The sequence below is a fragment of the Herpailurus yagouaroundi genome, unplaced genomic scaffold, assembly GCF_014898765.1.
Source record: "Herpailurus yagouaroundi ecotype Mexico unplaced genomic scaffold, PumYag 186, whole genome shotgun sequence".
In the NCBI taxonomy this organism is placed as follows: Eukaryota; Metazoa; Chordata; class Mammalia; order Carnivora; family Felidae; genus Herpailurus; species Herpailurus yagouaroundi.
This window is the reverse complement of record NW_024412417.1, coordinates 3,605,857-3,624,317: the sequence shown is the minus strand read 5'-3', so window position 1 is coordinate 3,624,317 and position 18,461 is coordinate 3,605,857. Positions and strand designations below refer to the sequence as shown.

The window sequence follows — 18,461 nt, the reverse complement described above, 5'->3', positions numbered from 1 at the left end:
CTTCACAGATATTGGCCTGTAGTTCTCTATTGTAGTGTCTTTACCCAGTTTGGGTATCAGGGTAATGCTGGCTTCACAGAATGAATTTGGAAGTTATCCTTTCTCTTCTATTTTTTTTTGGAATAGTTTGAGAAGAATGGGTATTAACTCTTCTTTAAATATTTGGTAGAATTCACCTGTGAAGTCATCTGGTCTTGGACTTTTGTTTATGGGGAGTTTTTGAATACTGATTCGATTTTATTGGTGATAATCAGTATTCTGAAAGAGTATTCTTAGTTATGGCTTTTTTTTTTTTTTCGTTTCAGCACTTTGAATAATAGATCAAGCTACTCCCTCTGACCTGCAGTGTTTCTGCTGATTTTAATTATTATGTGTCTTGGTGTGGACCTGCTTGGGTTGATTTTATTGGAGGCTCTCTCTGCCTCCTCCATCTGGATGTCTGTTTCCTTCCTCAGATTCAGGAAGTTTTCAGCCATTATTTCTTCACATAAATTTTCTGCCCCTATTTCTCTCTCTTCTCCTTCTGGGATCCCTATAATGTGAATGCTATTGCACTTAATGGTGTCACTGAATGCCCCTAATCTATTCTTACTTTTTACTATTATTTTCTCTTTCTTGAGCTTGATTGCTTTATATCACTGTGTCTTCCAGGTTACTGATCCATTCTTCTGCTTCCTCTAGTCCACTACTGATTCCCTCTACTGTAGTTTTAATTTCTATTATTGTGATCTTCACCCCTGGTTTTTTTTTTTTTTTTTTTTTTTTTTTCATATTCTATGTCTTTGTAGAGGGTCTTTCTGAAATACTCCGGTCTTTTCTTGAGTCAGATGAGTATGTTTATGACCATTAATTAATTAATTGATTTATTTTTTGAATTTTTTTTTAACATTTATTTATTTTTGAGACAGAGAGAGACAGAGCATGAATGCGGGAGGGTCAGAGAGAGAGGGAGACACAGAATCTGAAACAGGCTCCAGGCTCCGAGCTGTCAGCACAGAGCCCGACGCGGGGCTTGAACTCACGGACGTGAGATCATGACCTGGGCCGAAGTCGGACGCTCAACCGACTGAGCCACCCAGGTGCCCCGATGACCATTAATTTAAATTCTCCATCAGGTATATTACTTATCTCCATTTCACTTTGTTCTTTTGCTCTGAGTTCATCCTGTTCTTTCACGTGGGACATATTCCCTGTCTCCTCATCTTGCCCAACTTTCTGTGTCTGTTTCTATATATTAGGAAAGTCAGCTATGTCTCCTTCTCCTGAAAGTAGTGGCCTTATGAAGAAGAGGTCCTGTAGTGCCATGCAGTGCAATGCCCCCTGTTTACCAGAAGCTGGCATTTCAGGGGTGTCTCCTATGTGTGTTACATGCATCCTAATGTTTTGGCCAAGCTGTATTTGCCTTCAGTATAGTCAGCTGCAGTGTCTCTCTCTCTGTCTGTTGTGCCAGGGTTTGGTCCTCGTTTTGTTAGTGGGAAAGTCTGGTGCCACTTTGGCATTGAGTTTGGTCAAAGCAGGCATTTACCTGAACTATGGTCGCACTGATCTGCAAGGCACTCCCCCTATATTGTCTACTGAGTGGTTTCTGTTGGTGGGCAGGGCCTGCAGTCCGACTAGATGTCTGCCCCAGTCCACTTCTGGGGCCCCAGTGGAGCTGGTATGTGTGGTTACCTTTCCCCCTCCCCAGGGCAGAAGTAACTTTGGATTTGCATTGGCCACTGTATTGGATTCTTGCCTAAGGCCACACCTGTAGCACCATTTTGGACTCCTGCCAAGTTGGATTACAGCAGACGGGCCTGCAGAAGAACATGGGTGTTGGGTATGCTCTTGACAAGCTAGATGAAGAGTGTTTATGCTGATTCCCGAAGGAGTCCATATATCTACTCTGAGGTGCATGGGAGGGAAATGATGCTTGCCAACTCCTTTGTTCCTGGAGAAGTCTCCCAAAGATCCCTCCTCCTCCAGCACACATTTTGAGATTTGTAAATAAATCTCCTTCCCATATATTCCCTGCAGTTTTCAAACTGCTGCTTCTATGCTGTATCTCAGCAGGAGGGCGGGAACTCAGTTTCTTTGAGGGCGGAAACTCAGTTTCCTATGGCCTTCCAGATCTTTTTTTTTTTTTTTTAATTCTAGGTGTTAAGCCCCACTAATTCAAAGAACTAACGAAGTTGAGCCACTCTGTTTTTCAAATCCAAATGTTATAGGGGTTCGTCTTCCCTGTGTGGGTCCCTTGTGTCTGGGGTGCTTGGTCTAGAGTTCGCTCATCTCCCTTTTCCATGCTTACAGTGTCCCTCCCTACCACAGACAGTCGAGTGGGTCTATTTGGCTCCTGACTGTATCTCCACCCTTCCTACCACTTGCAAGGTGGCCTCTTCTCTACATTTATCTGTGGAAAGTCTGTTCTGCCAGTCTCCTGGTCATTTTCTAGGTTATTTACACTTATGTGGGTGTTACTTAGGTGTATCTATGAGACTATGTGAGCCTAGGATCCTTCTACTCTGCCATTTTTCCCAGAAGTCAGAGTGAAGAATTTTAGGTTGCAAACCATTTCCTCCTCAAATTTTGAAAAAGCTGCCTCACTGCATTCTAGCTTTTAGTGCCATTATTTAAAAAATCTAGTGTCTTATTCATCCTCTGTGTTTGACCTAGTCTTTGGTCTGGGAGATTTTAGACACTTCTCTGTCTCTGGTATTCTGAAATACCATAATGGCATTCCTTGGTGTCAGATCTTACAATTCATTGTAATGGGCTCTTAGTCTGTTCTATCAACTTGGAAACTCATGTCCTTGTCTGAGAATTATTTCTTAGGTAATTTCTCTCCTTTTTTTCCTCTATCTGAAATTACTACTTTTCAAATCTTGAACCTCTTGGACTACCCTATAGCTTTATTATTTTTCTTTCTTATATTTCATCTCTTTTTGAAAATGTCATCACACTTTTATCTCCAAATCTTGCTCACAGGTTCTTATTTCTGCAATCATAATTTCCAAGAGCTCTTTGAGTGCTTTGAATATTATTATTTTTAAGTAGCATCCTTTCCTTAATTCATAAATGCAATATTTTTTCTGTTTTCTGAGGGTATTGATGATTTTGTGGGGGGGGAGTCTTCTTCTGTTCTCTGGATTATATGTTTGTTCTAAGTTTCTTTTTTTGTGTTTGATTTGTTCTCCTGGTTGTCCCTGCCTATTTCAGAGGGAAGAAAAGGGATGATTGGAGAGAGAGGCAGGGAGGGAGGGAGGGAGGGATGGGGAGAGAGGGAGAGAGAGAGAGAGAGGGAGAGAGGGAGAGAGGGAGAGAGAGAGAGAGAGAGAGAGAGAGAGAGAGAGGGAGAGAGGGAGGGGGCAATTGCCAACTCACAGCCTCCACCGTAGAGTGGCCTGGCTAGGCCTATTCATTATGGGCACCATATCTTGGTACTTTAAGTCTGTCTCTTGGACTGAGAAAAGCCAGGGAAGCATCCCCAACTAGTGTATAAGCTCGCTGTAAGTGCTCTGAGTGGGTTTCAAAGCTCACCGTTCAGTATGGAGACTTTCACTTAATGCCTCAGTTTTTAGGATCATGTACTAACCCCTGCTGTGCGAGGTGTACATCTGTTCACCTTCTCCAGAACGAACATCTCTAGGCTTCCTCGAGGAGTCATCACACAGCACTGGGTGGAGCTTTCAGCAATACATTAGCCCTGCCTTCATCCCCACTGCACATGGTGAAGCCAATCCTTGAGCCTTTCTGAGGTTTTGTGATACCCATTACATTGCATTTTGGCTTCATACATTGTCTATATTTCATCTTTCTCAGAGCTTCTACATCAGTCATCACTAGATTCATTTTCTTTCCATATCCCAAGCTTCTATCTTGTTGGTTCCTCTATCCTTATCTTTGTAGGTTCATGACTCCGTTTTGTCCAGGCACTGTTAATGCCTTTTTTGAAAAGTTTAGGGAGGAAGGAGAAGAAGTCATGTTTACTCTCCAATCTTTAACTAGACCATCCTATGGAAAGTCAACTTTCTATCAATTTCAGTGGTCACAAGAAGAGGAGACTAGATCAGTTATTCTCTATGTTCAGGCTGAGGGAATATGAACTGTCTGAACTTTTATAATTACCTATGAGCTTCCCTGACTTCCATAATAGCCAACCATGAAAAGGAGAAAAATAACTTCCAAACCTAGAAGGAAATCAGTCATTTCTCTGGATAAAGGAGAACTTTGGAAAATAGAGTAAATTTTCAGATTCCATTATAAAAAAGAAATTCACATATAATTAAACTGTGTTCCCAGAAATCTGGTTTGTGAGGAATGGAGATTTATATAAGAGGACAGGGGCCTCTAGAGGGAAACTTCAGTGTAACATAATGATTATTCTTGTCATTGGCTATTAGGTACTTTCAGGAGACATGGAATTAAAGTGGCTCCCATTTACCAGTATGCCAGGACAGATACAAAGAGTGTTGTAGAACACCATCTGAAAATCTCACCTCTGTGGCATTCCAGCTGTACGCATCCCTTCTCTCTGAAATTGCCATTTTCACATGAATAGACACAGACATTCTGCCCAACATTGCATGTCTAACTCATTACTGCAGGACGACTGATACTGTGTGATTCCTCCCTGGGGTTGATAACTAGACTAGATGCCTTCCCAAAATTTGCTATATTCCAAAGAGGCTTTGTATCCCTAGGTTTCACAAATATTAAGCCTCACGGTAACACTGATGTTTAAGGGGAAGCAAATTACTATAACCCTGGGATTTTCAATGTTCTCTGCAGGTTCCAGCTGTTGACTATGCAGGGCATCATGGAGTCTTCCTTTATGTTACAAAAAACTGATGAGGTTTTGGGTACATTGATTTGACCTCTCCTCTCTGACCTAGCTCTAACTCTTCCCAAATCTTTACTATATACTGTTATGAGACTAATATTCCCTAAAACCTGGGATGCCTGGGTGGCTCAGTCAGTTAAACATACGACGTCAGCTCAGGTCATGATCTCATGGTTCATGAGTTCTAGCACCGTGCTGGACTCTGTGCTGACAGCTCAGGGCCTGGAGCCTGCTTCAGATTCTGTGTCTCCCTCTCTCTCTGCCCCTCCCCTGCTCATGCTCTTTCTTGGTCTCTCAAAAAATAAAGAAAAACATTAAAAAATTAAATGTTTCCATTACATTTCTCTTTCATTTACAACCACCAATCTCGGATCATATGAAATCTAAATGCAATATCTAGCTTTTAAGACCTTCTAGGGGTGCCTGGGTGGCTCAGTCGGTTAAGCATCCAACTTCGGTTCAGGTCACGATCTCATGGTTCATGGGTTCAAGCCCCACGTTGGGCTCTGCGCTGACAGCTCAGAGCCTGGAGCCTGCTTTGGCTTCTGTGTCTCCCTCTCTCTCTGCTCCTCCCCCACTCACGCTCTGTCTCTGTCTCAAAAATAAACATTTAAGACCTTCCCTGGCTTACATGCCAGGTGGGTTACGTTCACTGTCCCAGGTCCTCATCCACTGCTATTCTACAAGGTTCCCTTTATTTGGGATTCCCTTTCATTCGTTCAGTTTCATATACTTAACATGTAGTTGTGCCAGGTAGAGGGAAACCAGGCAGAGCCCCTGTCGTTTAGAAACTCCAAGTCTCATGGGAGAGATAAGTAAACGACTGGGTTTGTAGGTACGTCTAAGTAGAGGGTACTGAGGAAATACACAGTGGTGGAGCAGGAGAAATAAAGACAGCACTGCTGTCCAAGCAATGACCAAGCAAACGGGGAAGAGCCAGCCAGAAGAAAGGAGATGGTACTATGGGGTGGGTGAGAAGACCCATCCCCCCAGGGAGACTATTCTCTGCCATTAAATCTACCCTAAATATCCTGCTCAAGTCTTGTCTCCTCTGAGGCTTATTTACTGGTCTCTTACTTGATATCACAGGAAAAAGAGAGCCATCTTTCCTGTCTTGTTTTTTCCCCACCAATGAGGGCCCCTGGGGTTCTCCTGGCTTTGGTCTATGGTGACCAGCGGATTCGAAGACGAAACTAGGGAGAGGAGACACAGCACTTTTAAACATGAGCACAACTTGCACTCTTCCATCAGGGTCACCAGAGATTCTAAGTTGGATTTATGGGCACAAACTCATAGTGGAAACGAGTTTTGTATTTGCTTTTTACTTTATTTTTAATGAAACCTCCCCAGGTGGAGTATCATGGATTTGGGGTGGGATGTGGGCATCCCTGGGTACCTTGATCAAATCCTGTACAACAGCACTACCCAGATTTACATCAGACCTGTTATAGTTCTTATTCTTCCAGGCTCTGTTTGAGCTAGAAACCTATAAATAAAATATTCATGAGTCCTCCAATGTCTTTCAGTTCTGCATTATCACATTCTTTCTCATTAAACACAGCTGCAGCTGTTGGTAGCTTTCACAGGGGGTCAAGGCTAGCCTGTGGCCTGACACAAAAAACAGCTGTTCATTATGTATTCACTATATAGCGGTGTATGTAGAATTCAAGTTTGCAGGAGATGACCATAGACAAAACCCAAAATGCAGGTGAAGAAGGGAAGGGGAGCACTTTTGCAGGCCTCTTCCCAGGGGGCTAATAATTGACTCTAAAAAGGGAGAATCTATTTTGCGACAAGAAAATCTAGACACAACCAAGAAACCAACCTTAACTTCCCGTTTGGAACCTGAAATCAGTATCACTGTGTTTCAAGATACTCCGTTGTCCTCTGCTCAAACTTGCAGAACTGGCTGACTGCTTTTCTAAAGCTCTGTTACACCTGCCATTTGAGATGGAATCACTCGATGCAGTGGAAAGAAGTTTATAATGTGAAAATGCTCCACAGATCCATAGAAGAGTGCACACCCATGTTCATCAGCTGCACAAGCTCATTAGATTGGAGATTAGAGGCTTTTTTGTTAGGATTTGGTGGTGCTCACTCATTTTGACATTGTAAACACATGGTTGAAAATTCCACTGTTTCTCTGAGATGTCCTAATGATTATGTATCCATTAATTTGTTTAGAAAAATTGGCCCTACTGAGTACTTTATTAGCAGCCTGTTCAAAAAAGCTACTGTGTGGTTCTCCCTAACTTAAAATGCAAAAAGTTAGATGGTCACATATCTAGGTTTGAAGTAACACATGCAAAAATATGTTGCATAAGCATGAGTTTTGCCAAGCCCTTCTCTAGCTTGCAAGGTATAAACAATGGTAACTCAAGAAAGTACCAACTGTTGGTTGGAATAATTTTTATGTCTGCTTTACACATTTCTAATTCAGGTTTCTCTTTAGCATTAGCACCTTTATTTATACAGCTTTTATAATCTCATTACTTATCTTCTCCGTGATATTACTTGGTGGTCTTGAATTTTGAAAACTTTTCCTACCATCCATTTTTCTCTATTTCCTTAAATAAAAAGGCTGATTCTATTCCCAAGTCCCCAGGTACATCCAGTTCATTTGGCCTCTTGGTCTCTTTTCTATCGCTTCCACATTTTCACATAATACTCATTTGCAAGACGAGCCCAAATCCCATCAGGAAATTCCACACAATTGTCTTTCACTCTCTCTCCATATTTAACCTTTTGCTTTTCCTAAATTCTTGGCAAGTTTTTTCCCCTTCTGTATGATAAGTATCACTTTGCACCGTGCATTATGGTTTTACTGTTCATGTCTTATTTACGTATTAGATTTTAGCCTCCTGAAAAGTCAGGACTTTGTAAAATGTATCTTTATGTTACCGCAGTGTCTTTTAAAGACTTCTTCATCTATTAAATCCTCAATTTAAATTTGTTGAATAAACGATGGACAGTAAAAGTAGAATGGCCTCTTGTAGAGGAAAGTATAAGGCAAGAACCCAACGGTGGTTCCTGTCATTCCATTTAAATTGATTAATTTTCATTTTTAGTTTTCATTAGTTTAAGCATGAATGCCCCTCAACTGGTATTTCACAGTAAGTAGCAAGACACCCTATGAAAATATTTAACTTGCCTTTCTTGACGGGTTTGCTCCTCAGTAGTTTCCATGGCACATTCCAGAGAATTCTGGAGAGACTGAAGCTGATTCAAGGTCTCCTTCAATAAAAATCGAGTTACAAATTGTTCCAAGTTGGAGGCCTCTTGGTAGTCCTAAAGATGACCAAACAAAGGCAGTTACAAGTATGGGAAGGAAAAAATATCCAAGAATCGTTTTCCCCCATGTACCCAGCAATCTCAGATCAATCCTCGAGGAGAAACAAAGGCAGACATGTTGGCCCTGGAGGCTGGGGCAGAGCTCTATTCACCCACCAGCAGTTGCATATAAGAACTGCAGAGACCACAGGAATATCTCTCATCTTCCACTGCACATGCATCAACATAAGGAAAAAGGACAAACCAAGCAGAATTATGGAACAGGCATATGTATAAAAGGAAAAGAATATTCTCTGGAGAAAAAAAAAGTTGGAATGTGATTAACTCAGTTTGTTCTGTGCTTCATTTAAGTAACAACCACACCATCATGTATTTTCTCCATTATCAACTAAATGAAGTCACGTTTCAGCCACTGGCTTAGTTCCCTCTTGATGTATTTATTATGCCTGATCTGTATTATACTGAAGCCAAAGGAAATTATGTGTAGTTATCCCCAAACTCAGAAAATGTTAGGCATGGAATATTTAAACAGTTTGCTGAATCTGCTTATGTCCCTCCCTCACGAACCTACCTGAAGCTCAATTGTATCTAAATGCCACAAAAGCACTGTTCCTTCAAACAGCCCCAAGTCTACCCGGAGATCATTGCATACAGAATAGCCGTACTTGCCAAGTTTAGTTTTTGGAGACAGGTGGGCTGTACATGGTGCTACCTGCTGCTCTCTTGTACAGTCTCAGGGAGAACCAGGAAAGAAATGAAAATCAGGTTGGCATGGAATCCAGCTGCCCAAGCCACTCTTTCATGGCATGAGACCAGCCAGTGAAACCTCATTTTCTAGATTATTGGGTGGGAATGATACATACAAGTTCAGCTAAGAAACAGAGTTATCTAGCTCTGTCCCTAGATGACTTTTCACAGTTGAAAATACAAAACTGAAAGGAGTGACCGTGACAAGATAATGCCGGAAGTCACGAGGTGCTGGGACATCTCATGTCATGGTTGGAAACTCAGAAAAACCAAGATGTAGTTATTTAACCTCTCTGGGTCTCAGTTTTCTCATTTACAAATCAGGCTATAACTCAGGCATATATTCCATCTCAAAATGGTCTATGTTTCCACCAACTCGGAATTAGGAAATACTGGATTGTGGCTTCCTGATGGAAATTACTTTGGAAATTTTCTTCTGATAGCAGAACCACCTACTGCCCTAGAAACCTTCATTTCATTCCTATTTTGAAATCATAAAATGCCTCAATTATCAGTTTCTTTTTAAGTGCATTCTTGTAGGTGAACACAGAAAATTCCCTTATCTACCCTATCTAATGATCCGATTTGAAATGTAAAAATTTTCATGCCTTTAAACTCCACCTAAGAAACTAACCATAAACCAAAACATTACATGCTTATAATAACCTAAGAGTTTTTGTGAGTTAATTCAAGGTAAAAACACACCACATATTTAGTTTTATCAAACAGATTGCTACTTAGCAGCAATAAAAACTTCAAAAAATTATTTCTCGATGTGTTTTTTTTTTAAACTGAGAATTTTGAGAAGAAAATGTGATAGAAAAAAAGGCATGTGCTTGATTCGTTCCCCCTAGTCATTTCCCTTTTGAGAAAGCATATTTTTAAAATAGAATTTATTTAAAACATTTTTTAAAAATAAAAACAATTTATTAAAATGCCAAGACAGCGTAATGGTGTAGTCAGAGATTATGCCAATTACATTTGCATCTCAGTATACACCACGACTAATCCAAAGCTAAACTATGAAGTTTTATACCTATTCGGAGACAGCCCGTAAGGTGAAGGAAGCGTACATTTACTGAGCAACGCGTTGTCCCATCAGCCTGGCTCTTTCCTCAGTTAAATGCTAAGTATGTGTCACGTCAGAATGATAGAACTAATTGCATATCATTGCAATCAGATTTTAGCTTCTTAGACTCAAAGGTCACACCTTATACCTCTGTGGGCCTCATGGTGCCCACAACAGATAACTCACTCAATATTTGATTGCAGAGAAACTCCTCTAAGTCTAAAAATTGATTGCATTAGCTATTGTGGTCTTAACATATTACGATTTGGGTGACGTTTGAGTGCAATACTTAAGGACAGTTAAAATCTGACAACTGGCCATTCCATGGCAGCAAAGTAAGAAGTGATTTTGATACTGAGACATCTGTCTCCCGCTGATGAGAGTTTGCTATCATCACGAGTGACTCTTCAGACAACACTAAGAGGTGGCACAACCAGCTAGTACACTGTGAATGGCTGATGCCTTGACATTGAGAGGGGTGGGAGATGGGGTTAAGGTTTTGGGGGACTCAGTTCTTTGAGTCAATACAAAGATTGGCTGTTACGTGCTACCACCGCTGGATCATGAGAAAAGAGCCTCTTTCTTTCTCTTCTTTTCTCTTTTCTTTTCTTTCTTTATCTTTATTTTTGAGAGAGAGAGACAGAGTGTGAGCAGGGGAGGAGCAGAGAGGGAGACACAGAATCGGAAGCAGGCTCCAGGCCCTGAGCTGTCAGCACAGAGCCCAACACAGGGCTCAAACTCACGAACTGTGAGATCATAACCTGAGCTGAAGTCTGACGCTCAACCGACTGAGCCACCCAGGCGCCCCTAAAACAGCTTGTTTTCTAATATTCCTGTTTATCCTTCCAGACCCTACTCATGGCACCGCCTTGGTAGAGCCTTTCCTTTCCCTGATCTACCACTTTGCTTCGTGGGATTAGGCACACTTCCTTTCCCTTCTCTGTGTTCCGAGCCAGAGGAACTGGTTAATATGCAATTTATCACTGTTTATTATAATGCTGTTCTACTTGCCCATCTCCCACATCCCAGGCGAGCTCTTTAAAGGCGGGAAATAAGAGGTGCTTGGGGGGTTCAATCAGTTGAGCTTCTGACTTTTGATTTTGGCTCCGGTCATGATCTCATGGTTCGTGGGACTGAGCCCCATGTCCGCCTCTGCAGGGACAGCACGGAGCCTGCCTGGATTCTCTCTCCCTCTCTCTGCCTCTCTCCCACTTGTGCATGTGCTATCTCTCTCTCTCTCTCTCTCCCTCTTAAAATAAATAAATAAACATTAAAAGAACCCATAAAGGTAGGAAATATACCTTATAATCATCTCTGCCTCCAGAATGCCCAGAACAAAGCCCAGCTCATAGCATGGTGCTTAAATGTTTAAAGGGTATGTGCACAACAGGACGCTACCTGTAGATTCAGGCACCCGAGGACGTATCTGGGCATCAGAAACTATTTTTGCCTTCCCCCAGGCACCAGCTGCTTCCCCCTGCCTCTCACCCTTGCCAGGGGCAGACACTGCTGTCCAGCCTGTCTGGTCGTGCGGGCTCCGCAATAAATGGAAATAAAGCTTTGTTCTTAACAGACTGTCCTCATTTCATTTTCTGGACCATGTGTTAGTCTTCTTTCCTTCCCTTCATCTGAATCCCAAGGTTTAGGACTGCAGACCCAGGTGGCATGGATTCAATCCCCCTTTCCTTCTCTGGGACGTGCAGCAGATGTTCCTTTGGAAGGTGGTGGCAAAAAAAGCAGATGGAAAATTAAATAGATAACAAGCTGGAAAATGTCAAAGCCTGGTCCTCTTTATTCTCAACAAATGTGTTGGTTGTGCAGGTACAAAAAGGGGTCTTTGCATGCTGAACTCCCCAAAGACTAGTATGTTGGCTTAAGACGCACATTCCTTTGAGCAAAATCCAGAAGGCGAGAAACTGGCAGAAAGAACATCCACTCATCTACGAAAGCAGCAAAAACACGTACAGATGGTACCTGATATCCAGATTCTGCCACTTTTTTCAAAAACAGTTTAGTCCTTTATGTCTATTGGAAAGGTTATAGGCAAATGAAGGTTAATTATATGTTTCTCAGATCCCAATATACTGTTTATTCATGTCTTTGACAACTGTCATTTAATCTTGAAGCGGAAACTGTTGACAAACTAGCATTAATATTTCCGTTTGTGCCTTTGGAAAGCCACACTGTGAACAATCCGCCTATTTCTTTTATATGGAGCTGGGACAGTGTGAGGATTTATTCAAGTAAAAACCCTAGCATTAGAAGCACAGTCCTTTAAATATCAGGTTTCTTAGGGCACTGCCTGTGCATCTTAATTGTCAGATCATTTCTCAGAAAGCAAGCCCCTGCCCATCAGGATGATGGAAGAGCAGAGATCCCGGCTATTAACCCACCATGAATCATCTGAGTTAATTAGGAAAATCAGAGCATCAGTCTTCCCTGTTTGTATTTGCCCCACTTGAAAATTAATCAGGTCGGTGACATCCAGCCTCAGTGTCTTCTTGTTTATGAGATCAGATGCAATCAGACTTGGGGGGTGGGGGGGAGGGCTTCTGACTTCCTTTTGATCTAAGCCCTGCAGCTATCCGTGTTCTTGTGTGAGACGTCTGTGCCTGCTTCTGTAACAGGAAAAACTTCACTTCTACAAGGATAAGGGTATCTTTTTCTTTTTCTACTCCCCCGCAAACTGTTGCCCTTTAAAAACAGTAACTGGGGGCGCCTGGGTGGCTCAGTTGGTTGGGCGTCCGACTTTGGCCTAGGTCATGATCTCACCATTCCCGAGTTCAAGCCCCATGTCGTCGGGGTCTGTGCTGACAGCTCAGAGCCTGGAAACTGTTCCAGATTCTGTGTCTCCCTCTCCCTCTCTGCCCCTCCCCAACTCGTGCTCTGCCTCTATCTCTCAAAAATAAATAAACGTTAAAAAAATTTAAAAAATAGTAGCTGGTTTACACTGCTTTATCTATGTCCTATTTCTTTAGACATTCTTAGACTTTCATTTTAAATGACTTTTCTTTTAAACTGGGAGAATACTATATCAAATTTAACCCTTAAAAAATAAAAAATAAATAAATAAGTAACTGGCCCTTAATTCAGAGTCTTAAAAATTGACTGAGGTTAATTCCAGATAGGTCTTTAGAAATTTTAGAGAGTGGGGCGCCTGGGTGGCGCAGTCGGTTAAGCGTCCGACGTCAGCCAGGTCACGATCTCGCGGTCCGTGAGTTTGAGCCCCGCGTCAGGCTCTGGGCTGATGGCTCAGAGCCTGGAGCCTGTTTCCGATTCTGTGTCTCCCTCTCTCTCTGCCCCTCCCCCATTCATGCTCTGTCTGTCTCTGTCGCAAAAATAAATAAACGTTGAAAAAAAAATTAAAAAAAAAAAAAGAAATTTTAGAGAGCAAAATGAGAGATTACAATATTTTCACATGCAGATCCCCAAGGATTCAAGGAATTATAGATTTGCAGGTTAGTGAAAGAAAAAAACAAGGCTCTAATCGTGGAATAAAATGTTACTAAATAACCAATAAAGTTCAACAATTTTGAAGCCCCATCTTAACTAGCTATTCTATAGTTTGAAAGCAGAAAATACTTTGGAGATGAGTCGTATAATTTAACATCTTTACAATGGCAAACTCCACTGTAGAGGGCTCATGTTGAAGTTATCAAAGATTGATTTCATGTAGGCTTCTTTCCTCTGGCTCCTTCTATTGTTGTGTTTTATAATAGGAGACTCTAACAAGAACATATGGCCCCTTGAATGTCTATGCCCAAAGAAGAATCCCATTCTGCTGTGAAGTGATCTTCTTCAAACAAGTGGAATTTTGGCAAAACCAAAAAAAAAAAAAAACAAAACCCAAAACCTGCATTTGAAGTTTGGAGAGTCGGTCCAAAATGAGGGTTAAGAGCTAACAGATGAAGTCTTGGGTCGCATTCATCATATTATTATCATAATAACACAGTGTGGTGATTAAGAATCTGGGTTTGAAGACAGTTACACATAAGTTCTAATCAGTGTTATGCTACTCAACAGGAGTGTGAGCTTGGGGAAGTATTCAACCTAAGTCCCTGTTTCCCTAACTACAGGTAAGAACAGTCAATCTCATAAACTAGTGAGGATTGAACGAAATAGAGCCTGTAAAGCACATGTTAAGCACATGTCAAGCACATGCTAGCACATGTCTAGCTTATAGTTTCTGATAAATGTTCATCGTTGCTATCAATCCATTGGAGTACGGATATTACAAAGTGTAATGCATAGGTAATTGGCTCAAAATTCACAAGGCCTGAACTTGAATGCTGTGATAACAGTTCACTTCAGAATTTTGCTGGGATAATTATAGGTTGGTGTTCAGTGTGTAGCAGACTCTTCACAAATATTAATTTTTTTGGAGTTCCTTCTACGTATATTTTGTACTGCACATCTGTTATCTTTCTTATTCAGAAATGTGTAACTTTTACACACATATTTCTTACCATATTGAAGCTGTGACTCATGGGATTCAAGCTTTGAGAAGGGTCAGTTAAAAATATGGATTTCAGTGGATGCAAAAATTCTCAACAAGATACTAGCAAATCGAATCCAAAAGTACATTAAAAGAATTATTCACCATCATCAAATGGGATTTATTTCTGGGATGCAAGGCTGGTTCAATATCTGCAAATCAATCAATGTGATATATACCACATTAATAAAAGAAAGGATAATCCTCTCAATAGATGGATCCTCTCAATAGATGAAGATTAAGCATTTGACAAATCACAACATCCTTTCTTGATAAAAACCCTCAAAGTAGGGACAGAAGGAGCATACCTCTATAGCATAAAGGCCATATGTGAAAGACCCACAGCTAATATCATCCTCAATGGGAAAAACTGAGTGCTCTCCTCCTGAGATCGGGAACACAACAGGGATGTCCACTCTCACCACTGTTGTTTAACATAGTCCTACTTTCAGAAATCATCAACAAAAAGAAATAAAAGGCATCCAAATCAGCAACGAGGAGGTCAAACTTTCACTCTTTGCAAATGACATAATACTCTATGTAGAAAATCTGAGAGACTCCACTAAAAATTACTAGAACTGATACATGAAATCGGCAAAGTCACAGGATATAAAATCACCATTTGGAAATCTGTTGCATTTCTATATACCAACAATGAAGCAGCAGAAAGAGAAATCAATGAATTGACTGCATTTACAATTGCATTAAAAACCATAAAATACCTAGGAATAAACCTAACCAAAGAGGGAAAAGATCTGTACTCTGAAAACTATAGAACTTATGAAAGAAATTGAAGAAGACACAAAGTAAAATGTCTATACTACCCAAAGCAATCTACACACTCAATGCAAGGCCTATCAAAATAGCACCAGCATTTTTCACAAAGCTAGAACAAACAATTCTAAAATTTGTATGGAACCAGAAAAGACCCGAAATACTCAAAGTAATGCTGAAAAAGAAAACCAAAGCTGGAGGCATCACAATTCCAGACTTCAAGCTGTATTACAAAGTTGTAGTGATCAAGACAGTATGGTACTGACACAAAAATAGACACATAGATCAACAGAACAGAACAGAGAACCCAGAAATGGACCCACAACTATAAGGTCAATTAATCTTTGGCAAAGCAGGAAAGAATGGAAAAAAGACAGTCTCTTCAACAAATGGTGTTAGAGAAACTGGACAGTGATATGCAGAATGAAACTGGACCACTTCTTAAATCATACACAAAAACAAATTCCAAATGGTGAAAGACCTAAATATGAGACAGGAAACCACCAAAATCCTAGAGAAGAAAACAGGCAGCAACATCTTTGACATGGGCTGGAGCAACTTCTTACTAGACGCATCACTGTAGGCAGGGAAAACAAAAGCAAAAGTGAACTCCTGGGACCTCATCAAAATAAATGGCTTCTGCACAGCAAAGGAAACAGTTAACAAAACTAAAACGTAATTGATGGAATGGGAGAAGATATTTGCAAATGACACATCAGATAAAGGGTTAGTATCCAAAATCTATAAAGAATTTATCGAACTCAACACCTAAAAAACAAACCAGTGAAGAAATGGGTAGAAGACATGAATAGACACTTTTCCAAAGAAGACATCCAGATGGCTAACAGACACATGAAAAGATGCTCAGCATCCCTCATCATCAGGGAAATACAAAGCAAAACCACAATGAGATACCACCTCACATCAGTTAGATAGCTAAAATTAACAACTCAGGAAACAACAGATGTTGCCGAGGATGTGGAGAAATGGGAACCCTCTTGCACTGCTGGCGGGAATGCAAACTGGTGCAGCCAGTCTGGAAAACAGTGCGGAGGTTCCTCGAAAAATTAAAAATAGAATTATCCTACGACCTAGCCATAGCACTACTAGGAATTTATCCCAAGGCTACAGGAGTGCTGATTTGTAGGGGCACATATATCACAATGTTAATAGTAGCACTACCAACAATAACCAAATTATGGAAAGAGCCCAAATGTCACTCAGATGATGAATGGATAAAGAAGTGGTATATACACACAATGGAATACTACTCGGTGATGAAAAAGAATCAAATCTTGCCATTTGCAACAATGTGGATGGAACTGGAGTGTATTATGCCAAGTGAAAGAAGTCAGAAAAAGACAGGTATTATATGTTTTTACTCATATCTGGAATTTGAGAAACTTAACATAAGACATAGGGGATGGGAAGGAAAAATAAGTTGCAAATAGAGAGGGAGGCAAACCATAAGAGACTCTTAAATACAAAGAACTGAGGGTTGTTGGGACTGGGGGTTCAGGGAAAATGGGAGATGGCCATTGAGGAGGACATTTGTTGGGATGAGCACTGGGTGTTGTATGTAAGTGGTGAACCATAGGAATCACTGCCAAAGCCAAGACTACACTGTATACACTGTATGTTAGCTAACTTTACAATAAACTATTAAAAAAATTAAAAATATAACTACCCTATGACCCAGAAATTGCAGTACTACCTATTTATTCAAAGGATATACAAATACCAAGGGACACATGCACCCCAGTATTTATAGCAGCATTATCAACAATAGCCAAATCATGGAAAGAGCCCAAAATATCCATCAACTGATTAATGGATAAAGGTGTGGTATACATTACTCAGCCATCAAAAAGAATGAAATCTTGCCATTTGCAACAATGTGGATGGAGCTAGAGTGTATTATGCTAAGCAAAATAGGTCAGTCAGAGAAAGACAATTACCATTTGATTTTACTCACTTGGAATTTAAGAAACAAAACAGATGAAGATAAGGGAAGGGGGAAAAAACAGAGGTAAGCAAACCATCAGAGACTCTTAACAACAGAAAACAAACACTCAAACTACTCCTGAAGCCAATACTACATGTTAACTAATTTGAATTTAAATAAAATCTTAGAAGAAAAAAAAACACAAAAGCCAACCAACAAACAAAACAAGACAAAATGTGAAGTTCACCTGCAAAAGAAATTAAAAAGTGTTTCTACTTGATTTATTTCTCATCAAGGATAGCACAGGGGACCCAACTTCTTGCATTCCTATTTATAACCTCTGAATTCTTTAAGCCATATCCTCTTCCAGATCATTTCATTTTCCAGACCCTCTTCAAAATTCCTTTTCAGTCTCTAACCTGATTTTATTTCCTTTTCCCTTTTTCTCCCCCAGATCTTTGTATGTATATGGGTGAAGCCACTATAAGTCTGGTTCTAGTCACCTGGACCAATTCCCTTATTCTGCATCACAGAAGTGTAGAAACTAGAAAAATCATAACAGGAGGATTTGGGGAAGATGGCCACATTGGTGGCATAGCTTTTGAAACTCCTGGAATCCACTCATAAAGGCAGAGCAAACAGATAAGAACAACAACAAAACCCCCACCAACAACAAATACAACAAAACGAGATTTGAAGGTATTATCATGAAACTCAAATTACAAGTGGGTAGGAATAAAATCACTGACAGGCACAAAATCTGCACGGCATGGTACCACTGGGTATACAGGAAGAAACAAAGGGAAGTAATGGGCTGTGTGACAGACCTGAGGACAAAAGGACTCCAAGACAGCTAACAAATATTCAGTAGAAAGCAGAATTAGCTAACTTGAGAACATCAGCTAAACCTGGAAAGCGTTTTATCCAAAAGTGGGTGAACATAAATATCCTAGTAAAGCCTATAGGGCTGGAACCGTGGAGGACCCGTGGACTCTTAAAATCAACTAGCTAATACTGTAAGCTAGGAGGGCCCCACATTGAAGGGAAACTGTGGGAAGTCAAATCAAAGCTGAGCAGGACAGGGTCACAGAGATTTTAAAGAAAAGAAGATTCACTTAAAAGGAGGGGAGAGTAACAGAGCCAGGAACTCTCAGAGGGAAAGTCACTAAATTTTTTCAATACTACAAGACAGCCTCTGACCAGGGAGCTCTGTGAAGCCAGAAAAAGTATTATGTACATAGGCATCTTTTAAAAATTCAGGAAAATTAGTATTTTTTAAAGTGGGCTACAGAAAAGTATTAAGGTCTAATTTTATATAATG

The 18,461-nt window shown here is 40.6% G+C and overlaps 1 protein-coding gene across 2 annotated transcripts in view; it reads right to left on the bottom strand.

Annotated features, from left to right (window-relative positions):
* The window catches only part of NECAB1 (N-terminal EF-hand calcium binding protein 1), a 195,655-nt gene that overhangs the window by 39,734 nt on the left and 137,460 nt on the right, over positions 1-18,461 (bottom strand). For both annotated transcript variants that reach the window (XM_040493940.1, XM_040493941.1), the window contains exon 6: positions 7,971-8,107. In XM_040493940.1, the coding sequence (XP_040349874.1) occupies positions 7,971-8,107 (137 nt within the window). The remainder of the gene's footprint in view (positions 1-7,970; positions 8,108-18,461) is intronic.